Here is a 15,088-nt window from a genome sequence, read left to right as displayed (position 1 = left end):
TATATATAAAAAAAATATTTTTCAATTATAAATATATTGAACAGTCTTTATATTGTATTTAAACTATATAGCATATTATAGATATTAATATAATAGTAACAATTAAAAAAAGGAATATAAAAGATTAGATCATCGTATCATGCTCTCATGCTTTACACGGGATAAAAAATTACATATTTTATTACAATTTTTTAAATGAATTTTAAAAATGCGTAGATATATCTAATCAATTTTTATAAAAAGGTTTTCCTCTTTTTCTCCCTTTTTGCGATTTTTTTTAATGTAAAGGGACAGTGTGTGAAATTATTCGGGAAAACTTGAAAATTCAATCTTTTTATATTGCAAAACTTTATCAAATTAATTTTCTTCATCAGTTGAACGCCAAATATTTATTTATTAAATTATTCGCATGTTTCCAAATATTAATCAATATTCATATAGCGAAATACTTAAATAATATCGATCAGCAAAAGAGGAGGGTCAATAAGGCTCGAATTTGGCCCATTCATGATTTCGTTGTAAATGAGTGGGCCAAAATCGGGCCTTTATTGACCCTCCTCCTTTCTCATTAGTCGGAAATTTCCTTTAAATAAGACTGGATAATTTTTCCAAATTTTTCTCACAGTCCTATTATTACGAAACTTTGATTATTCTACGTTGTCCGATCTGCACGACCTGAGAAAAGGAGCCACGACGGAGGGCTACCCTCTTTCACACCGGATCATCTTTCTTCATCAGCAAGCGGAAAAAGGTTTAGAGGCAGAATAGGGGCCAGTATCCCCAGTCAGAGAGAAAGAGAGATCCCCTCTTTCGCCCCGGCTCGCTGCCCAAGCACAGAGGCACAGAGAGCGGTTACTTACGATTCTACAGTCAACCTCTGGACATCCACCTGCGAGGACGGAGGTGCTCGACCTCACTCGACATCCGGTGCAGTGACATGAACGGTGTTTGAGAAAGAAAGAGAAAGAACGAGAGACTCGTGTGCTCCAATTTTCATATCCCTTTTTTTATATTTTTTTTTTTTTTAACTTACCCGATATCTTTCGAGGACATTTCGGTCGATTTTAATGTAACGTGGAGGTCGCCGGACGGGCCGAGAAAGGACTTGTAACGCAACCTGAAACAAATGTTCCTCACGGTGAGTAAAAGCAAATAAATGTCTTCAGAATTATAATTCGAACAGCAATCGACAATTTTCACGAGACTTATAAATTTCGTTTGCTTCAAGTTTGTGACAGAAAAAGTGATCAGGATCTATAGGTTCAGCGCGTGTATAGATTGGCGGTCACAAACATCCCTCGCGATTGAAAGATCTACGCGAGCACAAGTAGACGATGTGTTAAAACAGTTCAAGACAGACGATGTTAAAATGCAGTGTAGTCTGAGGCTGGGTGCTCGAAAGTTTATTATCCAGGACATAAAATGCGTGACGTTTAGCTTTGCAGCTGCAGATTGCGAATTGTTCTCGAGGTATTCGAAATTACAATTCAATCTCGCTTCTCGAAAGAATATTGGTCGACAATTATTCCTGTCATCAACAACTATCGATAAGAAAAATTACGAAACGAAGCTGAATATATTTACATTTGTTCTGTATTTCATTGATACTGACTAAATACTGATTTACCAAAATTAGATCAAATCTACATACATTCTTTAAATTCTTAGACAAGAATTTGCTAGTGTATTAATTTTTAAAAGTATGCATGGTCAAAAATGCATTGTATCACACAATTTATTTTTTTAAATTATCTTTTATAAAATATTTCTATAAAATAAAGCAAGTAAATTGCTCATTTGATACAACATTAACCGCAAGACTGACAATGAGAGAGAATTTCAGTCTCACACGCGATACGACAGTTATAATAATTTATTCACGAAATGAATCACCGAAACACGTATACCGTTATCGAGTAAGAGGATAAGTAAACCCAAGTACCCTCGATAAAATCCGCCTTACAAATAAGAAGAAACGACGTTTTGGACGATTCAACGTTACCGTTAGAATTCTTGACGCGTATGGACCATAGGAATCATCTATTTTTCGAAGCAGATAAAAACGTAAATTCGTTCCTTAATCAAACTTTTCTCGTTAATCACATAAAAAAAAATAGGTAAAATATAAAACAAATGTAAATCAAATATTGGAAATTGATAAAAAATAGGTTCAACGATAAATAACGATAAATATAGATTAAATATTTTACTAGCGAATTAATAGCGAGAGAGAAAGAGAGAGAGAGAGAGAGAGACAGAGAGAGCGAGAGAAATTATTTGTAATAAATTTTGCGAAGATTTTGAAAATATATTTCGATAATTATAATTATTATGTAATGCTCTAAAGACTAAAAAAAAACTATACAATAATTGCTACAGAAAATTATATATATATATAAAATTCTCTCTGACAAAATCGCGAAAGAAAAATTTCAAACTTCAGATATTCTACTTTATTATTCACCTAAATAAGTATCAAAATTGTTTCATATGCAACGTATATGCAAGATAGACGCGAGAAAGGGAATGTTTTACAAATTATCGATTTCTATAAAACGATAATATTATACATAGAAAAAAAAGCTATATAATCTGTGTTTATAAAACACATTTCCAATAGAGTAGATTTTTCTAACGTCGTTAAGCTGTTGTATCTCATAAGAAGAGAAACAGAAGCAGTGTTTTAATTTGATCAGTAATAATATATTTTTATGTCCAATCGAGAGGGGATTAGAGAAGGACGTGAGAAATCTTTGCTTGAAATAATTGCAGCGTCCCCATCCGAAATCGCCGCCAGCGCGGAGCCGGCAGAGATCTTTCGATCGCGGGTCTCAAGTTCAGATGATTCCCACGTGCACGTCGCTTCTATTCCCCTTAATCATTCAACCCAGACATATTTCGACACGATGATAAATTTTCTTTAATTAAGTTGAACGTTATTTAATTTCAAAAATCTACAACAATAATAATTCGTGATGCAATTATTGATATTATCTTAATTAGCTTTGTTTCGATGACTCTCTCCAATGTGAAAATGTAAAAATTGTATTCAATTTCTGTATGTCTGTATTATTAATTAATATCCTGGAAAATAATATATGTATGTAAAAGAGCGTGTGATTTGGCAATAGTATTGCAAGTGCCTACATATTTGTTAGTTCCACATCGAGATCCCAACTCCACGACTGACGCTACTGAAATTTCTTTCTCATTAACTACAGATTTGTATTCCCTCGGAATCTCGACCAGCCAAAGTATATCGTAAATTCGAACTAGATATACAGATCGCGTATGCGCGACGCGTATGTCTCATCGTATATCTAAGAGCTGGCGCTTTCGACCGATCCGCATCGCGGATCCGGCGTGAGAACGCTTTTAATTAACCGCAAGGTCGCAACGGTGGAATAAGTAACGTTATACAGCGGGACGTATCGGAACGGAAGGCACGATCGCGAGATCGAATTAGTTTTCTCTCTCTCTCTCTCTCTCTCTCTCTCTCTCTCTTTCTATCTACGATCGACCTTTTCCCGACTCGCAAAATAAACCCGCGCTGTAGGAAGCGCAGCAAAGCTTTGATTAATCGTAACATTAATCGAGCGCCTTTTTCGCAGCCGCAAAAAGAAACACGGCTCGGTTGTTACTTCGCTCCCAGGACGGGGATAATGTCAAAGGCGAGCGATGGAGCGGAAAGAGTAATCGGGATCGCGCGCCAGAGATCCGGCAGAGTTTTAGTCCGTATAACGAGAGAGTGTAATAATAATCATCCTTGGCGATTGTTGCGCGCATTCATTCACGTAGTCGTACCCGGCAATTATTGTCCTTCTTTCGACTTAATTAACTTGCGTCAACACATACAGCTTAAGCACTTTTTCGAGAGAGCGCGGCCGTCGTAACGGTCCGTCGATCTTCGCGTACCAATTTTCTCTCGATATATCTCGTTAATGGAACGCAATCCGAGGAGGTTGTAAGTCGTATTTCGATTACGCGGATATATACGTGATTGAGGGGAATCAATGCTGAGAATCAAGGATTTGCCGAGGTAACAGGTATGTCGAATGCTCTCGACGGTCACGGCCATTGACCAACCTTGGACGGTATCTGCTAATGATTTCCTTGCTCTCTCTCTCTCTCTCTCTCTCTCTCTCTCTCTCTGCGGCTTGTTATTGAAGTGCGCCTGTCAAATGTCAGTCAAATCATGTCCTCTCCATAAGAGACAGTAATTGTTTTCGAGATTTTTATCGACTTATCCATATTTAATTGTAACAATTCGAGATAGTACCGCGATGCGAAAATCTGATAATTCTCTGATAATATTTATATAAAATGTTATTCTTTATACGTATCATAAAAGTATAATTCTTTTGCCCTTAGTATTAGAATCTCAGAAAGATATTTTATTTTGGAAAAAACTAAAAAGACTAAAGAATTTATAAAATATTGCTTAGAGAGAGATTTTGGTTAAAGATTAAAATATTTTCAAGTCACGGGGGAAAAAGACCTGTCAATCTAAAAATCATGAAAGTATTAGCAGATTTTTAAAAAATAGAACTACTTTCACGGTGATATTTTAAAATGTGACTCAAATGTCATTATATTCTTTTTTTTTTTTTTTACGATTTCTAATATAAATAATTTTTCTTTCTAAAAAAAAAAAGGAGATCTATAGAATTGGTGGCCAGTGCTTTTTAATCATGCCAGAATTAATTGCGTCTCGCCAGACGAGGACTCACATCAACATCGAAAAGCAATAATCCCCGCTTATTATTATTCCGCACCGGTAACGCGGACACCAGGATATAAAAATCGCAATTAAAATGCGCGATCGACAAGCTTCTTTCCGATCGCTTTCACTTATCGTAATAGTAAATATACATATAAGCGCGTCTAACGGATTTCCACGTGGTTCCAGCAACCTAGAAACCTCAAATTACATGTAGGGAGTCATTAATGATGCGTGCAATAATTATGCGATTGCGGTTAATGATTATTTTTAATTCGTGTTTTCTCCTTTCTTTCTCTATCTGTTCTCCTATCTTTTTCTCTCTCTCTCTCTCTCTCTCTCTTTTTTCTCTCTTCCTCGCAGACATCGCGATTTTCACGTACGAAGCGCCGCGAAAGGAAAAAGAACACTGGCCGACGTGATTTTTTTTTCACGGCGAACTTCACCTGCGAAACGGAAATCCTTTCGATGCGGATTCCGAGAGGGAAATGATGGCGAGCCCCGCAAGAACCGGTGATTTCCCGGCGAACCGACGATCATCCGTTACATCAAATTACTCGTAGCTACGCGTACGTACGGTGCTCGCACCGTAAACGGGATTAATTAGAGCGATATATATATATAGCGATAACTAAGAAAATATGATTGAATGCAAACGGGAATCAACTATGTATATCCGCTTCTCCATAAAATCGTAGTTTTTTTGTGGAAAATATACTCGAATATATGTATATAGAACTTTACAGAATCCTCTCTTTGGAAAAATCAAAGCTTCGTAATCACTTTCAAATCAGCTCTCTTAAAAAAGTGAACAAATAAATAAAAAAGAATTTTTTTATTATAATTACGTTTTTTTTACCTTTTAGAAAACTATTTAAAATAAAACTTTGTATCCTTTTTTCTGCTCGGCCTATATATTATTATGTTTATTGATAACATTTAACACCTAATATAATTAATATATAAATATATTACTTATATTATTAATTACATTATTAATAGATAAATATAATTTTTTATACAAGAATATTTATATATATTGATCGTATATACATTCTCTAAGATTCTCTTTGAAGACTATCAATTGAAAGCAGTGACTCACTGCTCCATGAAATTGCTTCAATTCAGGAAGACATTGCGGAATTTTCTTCCAGGCTATAAAGTACTACATGCTCACACCTGCATGTGTCATTTACTTTTGCTCTTGACCTCTTGCGAACTCAACTTCTAAGATCGTTCGCTCCGCTCACTCGCTTGTGTTTATCCTACCTACGCATGCTGACGCAGCATCAGTTCACATCATCAGAGATATCAATCTTTATTAACAAAAAGATAATGTCCTGCCGGCAAGATTTCGCTCGCGGCACTTCTCCCGACGCGACTATCACATTATTATCTAATGCAGCTGTTATGTTGTGTTTGCGGTCTATCATTCTGCAAGTGAAATACTGAAATATCTATCTACGTAAAATGTAACGTAGAATATTCACACTGTTACTTTAAATACCTTTTTTAAATACCTTAAGTTTTTATTTCGTATTTAAATTATGCGTAGCTAGAATTTAATAGTATATATGTATTTAATTGTTTCCTTCAAATTTTCAAAGTCGAGATTGATACAAAAGTTCTTCGAAATATTTAAAATATTACGTCAAGGAATACTTTATGAAACATACCTATTATTTGTATGACTGTTTTATTACTAAATATATAACAATATTTAAACGTAATTTCTAGAATGTATTTTCTGTTTGATTTCAGATGTCCAGGTATCTCGGTCTGATACTTATTATCACGGCGTTTACGCATGCCCATGACGCCAAGAAATGCGAGGGCAACGGCCTGGGTCTAAAATATGTTTGGGGTGACGCACTTACTGATCCGAGTGACTGTATAGGACCAAATAATATGCAATATCCCTCGTAAGTAGCAAGTTTTATATTTTTAAGATTGGAAATTTATACAAATTTATACAACACAGAAAGTTAGAAAGAATAGGATGTATTTAAAATTTTTAATATCTGATAATTTACACTCATATACATATGTTTAATCAATTCTGCAAATTTGTCGTCAATTTTTATTATCAGTTATTATCAATAATTTCAATTAAAAATCAAACTGTTATTATATTGAAAATAGATATTTAACGTATAGTTACAAATATTTTATTCGTCCCTTTTCACTTTCGGGTGAAAAAACAAAACATGAATGAATTAAGTATACAATGTTGAGAGATCTATTGAATTTCTTTTTTATTTAAAAAATTATCTCATAATATATTTAAATCCCAATCGATTAGTAATGTATAAAATAAGAGAAAAAAATCTAATGGCTCTCGAGAGGCAGAGAGTACAACAGATGGTATATATATATATATATATACATATACTGTTCTTGCAGAGCCGCGATATCGAGGAGCTTCAAGAATCTGTGGACGGGCAGTAGTCGAACCGCGCGATCGCATCAGCCACGGACGATTGATCCTGAACGAACAAGGCAGGCGCTTTTGTACAACTACAAAGTGGCCCGCGGAGACTACTCCATCGCCGGAAACTCCCGGAACGGTGAGCCCGTGTTTGAACGCAATGTGTGTTCCGCGTATCTGAACAAGCAACGTTTCCTGCTGCTTGCAAACCGCGCGAGACATTAATCTTGTTTTATCTCGGCCCTTTATACCTACCTATTGCAGCACATTTGTACGCGCGCGAGAATTGCGATATTTTTAATATTTTTATTTAAATAAATAGAGAATTATGGTTCGGTGAAGTTAATTTCTCATTAATCGGTTTATCGTACAATATTAACGGAATTATGAACGAAAGTTTAATTATATGTAAAATCGATCATGCCTCTCTTTATTTATCAGTACGGAAACAAATAAATTATTCGTCCTCATCTTTATTAAATATGAATCGAGAATTAAAATTAGAAGGCAAAAAGCTTGGAAACTAGTCGCAATAGTGACTTTGATACGAAATAATAAATTTTATCTTTCCTCTCTTTTAATTTGCAAAGAAAGCAATCAATTGTGCTATCAACTTTATTAACAAAATTAAAAGTCTAATAAATGCAATCTATTATATATAAATGCATTCAAGAATGAAATTGAGATAATAATATTAATTATATTACTATGCTTATAAACCGACGTAGAATTTAAATAAGTAAATATTATATATTTCAATCTTATCGAAAACATTGTGTTTTCAAATCAAAATATACATATTAAATTTTTAATCAAGCTCGGATTTTGAGATTCTAGAAACTATCCCGAAATTAGATGCAAAATCAGCGCGAATGCAAATTATCCGGCAAGTACGCGTATATATATTTGCGTAAAACAACACTATTCCCACGCAGGCTTGGAAAAAAATTGCTTGGCGTTTGAAGCCTTCGCGAAAATTAGAACGGACAGTCGTGAGGTAGGCAGGTACCACCGGCATGTATAGTCGTTTACGATCGCGGCTCGTGGTGCCCTGCAGCCTTGAGTTATGCAGCTGTCCTTATGACACGAAAACCCGCTTCCAATCGCTTCGTATTCCCTGACCGGTCGTCGGGGTTTCTGCGAAATTCGCGCGATCGGAGAGATGATTTGCCGGCGATGAGTTTTCCGATCGCGGGAGAAGCCTCTCCAGATGCTCGATCTTCTCGATAATCGAGTTGGAGCTTGTGGCTACTCCGGGGCCAGGTAATAAGGCACCGTGTTATCCGGCCAATACAGTTATCGTTGTGTTCATAACGGGACCCGCCGACGACCCACACTGGTCGTTTCGAGCATGTATGTGTGTTCCTCGGGATGTATCTCCGACAAAGACCGCTGATTCCGAGAGCGAATCTCGATCGAACGCCGGTTAATATCGACAGTACCTAATACTCGATCGGAAAAATTAATCGTCCGATAGTTGTCAAGTTGGTGCAAAAGAAATTAGTATTGTTGTGCGATCAACTATTACAAATTTATATTTAATACTTATATATTTTTAAAAATAATAATATATGCACGTGCCATTTAAGCGGGAAAAAATCTTGTTGATCTCTTTTATAAAAATAGGAAAAAGAAGTATGTTATATCGAAAAGCCAATATTTACTTACTATTTTTTATTTTATCTTTGCCACCAAGATAATGACCAAACTTGAACAATGATAAATTTTTTATGCGTTATAAAAACAAATTGATAAATAATAAAATATTTATATATATATATATATATATATATATATATGTATTTGAAAAGATGCTGCAGATCATCATGATTCCGTAGGGACCGCATATTCAATATTCAATCCCGTATTATTACGGGACTATGTCGCAATATACCGTATTATAACGTTCTAGTGCTGTCAATAAACCACAATAACGTTATACGTTAAGTACAGATATTTGCGTATATAAGTATAGCATATAAGAAAATATGATAAGCAGCATCAAGTATCATAATGCATGTTATATTATAATTGCGCATTATAAGGTAAAAAAATTATATAGCGACGAAGTAATCGTCACTGGGTTTTCAGGCCGTGCGGTTTCCGCGAAGGAAAGTTGCGGTTCGCCCGCCAGACTCTGCAAAACGAGGTACAACACCACGGCACCTATGTACGGCATCAGCCTCACTAGCGGACAACCGGTAACGATCGTTCAGAAGTTCCCCGATCTCCTGCAACAGGTTGTCTTCGAAGTCTGCGAGTGAGTATCGTGTATAACTGGGACTTTTGGAGAATTTGAAATCAATTTTTGCATTCGCCAGTATCTTAATCTTTGTGACATTAAATTTTTTACCAAGTCCGTCTTTCACCCTGAATAATTTATTTAGATTTCTAAATCGACAGTTTACTTTACGCGACAAATTTTTCCAAAAAAAAAAAAAAAAAAAAGAAAATGTTTTCGTTAGACTTGGCTCGAAATTTTTGCATAGCAAAACTTGATTGCAAATTTAAAATAAAATATTCGATGATTTTGAGACACCCTATATAAGCGCCTTGCTTAGGACGACAATACGATTTCTGCAGTTAATTTATGTAGATGGGGGTTTGTCTGTGGGTCGATATTTATCGACGCGATATATTGCACGAAATTGTAAACGGTGATTTATAAGAAACCAGCGGGACATCGGACCAGATTGAAATTCACCTGGGCCGTCTGCTCACTGAATTAATTCGAATGTGGCACAGTAGGCTGAACTGGTTTACGACTGTGTGTTCGTGATCGACATACGCCTACTTTTGAGGCCTTTTTTTTACATGAAATTCCTTCCGAGAGATAACTCAAACGTAGCTCTGCTAGCATAAAACATCGTTAATTAAACGTGATTATTATCAGAATACTTTGAAAAAATATTTCAAACTCTTCGTTCGTCTATCGAAATATATATATATATATAAATATACACATATTAAATATAAATATCGAAGAATTTCAAATTAACGGAATAATAAACGATTATTAAGCCGAGTGAGAAAGTAATAATATAATTTGAAAAAATGTCTTTTTTTTTCTAATTGCAAAAAATGATTTCTTAACAAAAAAACTATACATCAATAACGTTCCATAATTTCATAATTATCTCTCGAAGTTCTTGAAACCTATTATGTATCCGAAGTTATGTCAGCGATGCTTATGTATTCTCGAGCGCCGCGGTATCACAACTCGCGCAAACACACAACTCTAAACAGCTCTTCCAGTTCTCCGGTGAACGAACCCAACAGAATCTTTCATCGGTCGTTGTTTCAGATCGAAGGAATGCGACGTGGTTCACGGCGAATGCACGCAGACGTACGTGCCGTACCTGTTTCTGGTGATTCCTCTGGGTCCAGTGACCTTGACCGGCCAGGATTACGTGCTGGTAGAAAGCGGTTGCGTGTGCAAGCCGAGAAACACGGCGAGCTCGTCCACCGACACACCACCGGCCGTACCGAGCTTCTAATCTTCATCAAATGTCACAAGTGTCACAAGCATCTTGGACTGTTTCTTCGTCCAAAACCAGGGGATTGTAAACAACTCGCATCTTGCCGGAATGGTATAGAGCGATTTCGAGAGAACCTTGTATAGCTCGGCAATCTCATCAATGCAACGCTAGATTTATTTCTAGAGAGAAATCTGATAAATGTGTGCCTGCACAAAATGAATTCTACTCGGACCTAAATAAATCTCTCTACTTTTTTTACGAAAGGCTAGACTCGTTAGCTATAAAGATTATTTATTCTTTTAATTCGATCTATTTTCTTTAATTGATTATTAACTATAATCGAATTTTATGTTATATATATTTTTTTTCTAAATAATATGTAATCTTATTTTTCTCTTTATTATATTATATTCTTTCAATCTAGAACATTTGTGGAAATGCATTACTTCGGATTGGCTACCAATGAGTTAATAATAGAACGAAATTAATACAATAAAGATTTCTTGAAAGAAATATTTCTAGTGAATGAATCACTCTTCGTCGTAGTGTCTTTGTATCGTTGTATTGCATTTGTGACAATGCATTTCAATTCATGAGACCTAGACAAATTATTTATAATATGCGACAAGCTAATCCATCGTCTGACGCAAACTACGGATGATAAGACTGCCGCAGTTGATGGATTTCATTGATGTTAATTTTTATACGAATTTATGTAACATCTTTTCAAGATTTTGAGTATTTTTCTGGGCTAATACTCGACGAATAAGTCGAATCAATCGACTCGTTAAATACTCAAACCGTATTTATTCTTCATATATGTTATTTAAAAATTATTATATGTATTTTATACTTTGTCTTTTTATGTAAATATTTTTTCGCTATAAAAAATACAAAGTAGAGCAGCAAATAAGGAATTTGTTATTAGATATTTCACACGTTTAAAATATGGATAAAACTATTATTCAAATACTTATAAGCTCTTTTGATTTAAATCTCTTTTGGAACAATTTTAAAGATATTTTCTGGAGAAAAACAAATATTTAAAATTAAATTGAATATGTGAGTAACCTTATTATTTAAGCAAAAAACAAAATAAGTTACATTTAAATTAAACAGTTTAAAACAAAAATTAAATCAAATCTATATAATTTGCAAGATCCATTTTTCATATTTAAAGTAAATCTCACAAATGATGGAATATTATTCTACTCTTGCTATGAACCGTTCAACTGTGATAAGCTATTGATACTCCGATAAAAAAAAAAAAAAAAAAAAAACAATAACATATGTATTGTAACAATATCGATTCATAGTACAAAATATTCTTATTCGTTCCGGATAGTTGAAGTGCAAATACGGTTTGAGCCACTATCCTCCCTGTTCTCATCCTCCTTCCTTTCTCGTGCCAAAAACCTCGGGAGGACACTTATTCTGCCGGTAAATGAAAAAGCAAATCGGGACACAGTGGACGACAACGGCGTTTCGCGGAATCCGGTCTCGGAATTCGATCGAGTTCACTAGACTCGCCGCCTCCCCGAGCCGGTTTCGAGCAGGTGCAAATAGCGCGGTTTCAGCTGAGCTTGGGTATCCGTCTGGTGACGGGAGGGAGCGTCGTCCACCGGCTCCCCTAAGCGCTTTTTACGTCGTCGTAAAGTTATATCACGGCGTGCTATTATTATATATATATCGCAATAAGATGAACGTGTTTTCCTCGTAGAATCGGACGAGGATTGCGACATATCCGGACGGGCGATCGTCGCTACGTAAATTTATCTTTACGACGTATCTCACTCGTAGAATCGTCTGGTTCGACCAGATTTTTCATCCAGGTTCCAGGATATCTGATGGAACAACGGAACTCTCACACGACTTATTACAAGTCACGCGACAAAAAAGCACAACGGCGAGATTTAATTCTAGTGAAGCATGTAATATTCCTTCGGTGATAATTTAATCCGGAATTTATGTACGTCGTAATTTATCGCTCGTCGACGTTAAGTACCTTTCCATCAAAATTACGTAATAAATTTCTTTGACGCGCAGGATAATCAATAATATATATATATATATATATATATAATTCTTTCATTATTTAAATGCTGTTATTTAAATATCTTAAAATCTTTCCTTGATAAATAAGTCGGAAATTAAATTATCACTATAGCTAAAACACATAAAAATCTAATCAAATCAAACACTTGTGTTTCTCGCGGCAGTAGTGACTGTAATAACATCGATAAGTATTCTCCGGGAGTGTGTCATTATGTGTCCGCTGACACGATATCGACTCCAACCTGCTGACCTAGAGAGAGAGAGAGAGAGAGAGAGAGAGAGAGAGAGTCAAGATCATTAGGACGATGCATGGGGGCAAAAGCGGGCGCACTACTTCCTGTTTATAGCTTGCATCGCGACTCGAGTCTTCCCCTGAAGGCGCATTGCCCTGCTTGCTTGCTTGCGCGCTTCTGGAAGAAACCGGACTTCGTGACAAAACCTGACGTCGTACTATACGTACGTCGGGAATAGAGAGAGCGTACTGTGAATTCCGACGAGTCCGTAATGTACCGTTAACTCGTTGCTTTGCGGGTCCCCTCCAGGGACTAGGTATCTCGCGCTCTCTCGTCTCTTCCGAGGACGACGAGAGATGCGCGCAGCAGCCGAAAGTTGATGAACATCATTGTGATGATGGCGATTCTACGAGACCCTCTGACCTGCCTGAATACAAGTTTGAATACGAGCCCGAAAGTAGCATTCAAATTAAAAAAAAAAAAAAAAATATTGATGCTCTCCTACAACGTCCAATTGCGAAAAATAATATGTAACATTTTAATTTAAGATCGCGTGGTCAATCGTATCGAACTCAATTATCGACCATCGTCCGGCTCGTATCTATAAGGAAAGAAGAAATTTTGACAATTTTGAACGTGTGCGCGCGATATATCTAGAAATGGATATTCCTCATTTTTTCACTTTTTGTATTTATAGCTGTAACATGCATTCATGTATTTATAATTTATTATTAGATTATTATACATCGTAAGTCTTGCGTGTATATACACTTTTTTCCTTTCCCTCCACATTTTACGTTTCTAATTATTATACATTTCTCAATTATTTTAATTACTATTATTTACACAATATACGATGAGGTAATTTCAAACGCAATGATTTCGCAGAATTAAATTCATTTCGATTTATTAGAAATTGATCTTTTCTTGATGAAACTTTTAACTGAAAACTTATGGAAATAATTCCGCATTAAAAGTAAAAAAGAGATTTCAATACAAAGAAATCTTACTTGAGCTGCAAATTCTAAAGAAACGCGATGATTTTATCACATAATTTATTAGCGGACTATCCTCTCCGTTGTAAATCACGTGGATGTATTTTTTCCTTTTCCAATTATTACGCATTCCTTATAATAGATTTCCCTGTCTTACGGAATAACTAGCCACTGCTATGACGTGCCGTGTCGTGTATGATTTACGACGGGCAAAATAAGTACACACAAAGCATGCCGCCAACGATCGAGATTCCTCGCGACGCAGGAAGACGCTCCGCGCGCTTTAGCCTGCTCTAGCATTCTCTATTTTTAGTGCATAACGGTATCGAAAGAGTTACATATAAGTACGTATGTACACAAATAGGATAACGAGCAATTTTAGTGCTCCTCTTCAAACGAATGCAAACGAACACATTCGCGGATCCGAAAATAATGTAGATCCGTTAAATAAAATCGTGATAGTAGAGTGTATATCCGGTAAAAATGCAAAGTTAATAAGTATAATTAAAAAATACGTAAACGTTTCCTATTTATTCTAATAGTGAGAAATGTTAACATAAATTGTTAAATTTTTTATATTAATTCTAATATTAATTATAATTAAGATTTATTAATATATTTATAAGAAAAAAACTATTAATTTTTGTAAGTGTTCTTTTATAATTCGAATATAAAACATTCATGTGTGTATAATTACGTATTATATTGTAAATTTATGCGTACTTTTTAATAAAAATTAGCCGACTATTACATATATATATATGTGTGTGTGTGTTATTTATAATATATATGTATATTAAAATAAAAAAATAAAGCCGCGCAGCTAAAATAATATTAATGAAATATATATTATATTTTAATAAACTCATAGCATTTCCATGCTTTTCAGATCCATGCAATCATGGATCTAGCAGAGACATGAACCAAATCGGTCGTTTTACCACGCGATACGAAAAATAAATTTGGCCATGTAGTTCGGCCAGCTCTAAATTGGATCCAGTTGACGCTAGCAGTCTATTGCAAGGAAAATAACATTTCCATAGAGACACAAACGATAGATGCACGAAAATTCCTAGACAATTTTTAATAGACCAATCAGGAGAAAACAAGGAAAAGCTTGGTTCCTTTTACTGTGATTGGTTAAAAGTACACCGGAGGCACTGTGGAGACCTCTCGCG

The 15,088-nt window shown here is 35.4% G+C and overlaps 1 protein-coding gene across 1 annotated transcript; it reads left to right on the top strand.

Moving 5' to 3' along the window:
- The first annotated feature begins 514 nt into the window (after nucleotides 1–514).
- Nucleotides 515–13,667, top strand: LOC140674991 (uncharacterized). The gene is made up of 5 exons (XM_072908958.1): nucleotides 515–1,138; nucleotides 6,482–6,642; nucleotides 7,124–7,287; nucleotides 9,240–9,408; nucleotides 10,453–13,667. The coding sequence occupies exons 1-5, from the start codon at nucleotides 1,127–1,129 to the stop codon at nucleotides 10,643–10,645; spliced, it is 699 nt and encodes a 232-aa protein (XP_072765059.1). The 5' UTR covers nucleotides 515–1,126; the 3' UTR covers nucleotides 10,646–13,667.
- Nucleotides 13,668–15,088: the final 1,421 nt, after the last annotated feature.

Source organism: Anoplolepis gracilipes, chromosome 17 (assembly GCF_047496725.1).
Source record: "Anoplolepis gracilipes chromosome 17, ASM4749672v1, whole genome shotgun sequence".
In the NCBI taxonomy this organism is placed as follows: Eukaryota; Metazoa; Arthropoda; class Insecta; order Hymenoptera; family Formicidae; genus Anoplolepis; species Anoplolepis gracilipes.
The sequence above is the reverse complement of the archived record's forward strand: the minus strand, read 5'-3'. Positions and strand labels throughout refer to the sequence as shown.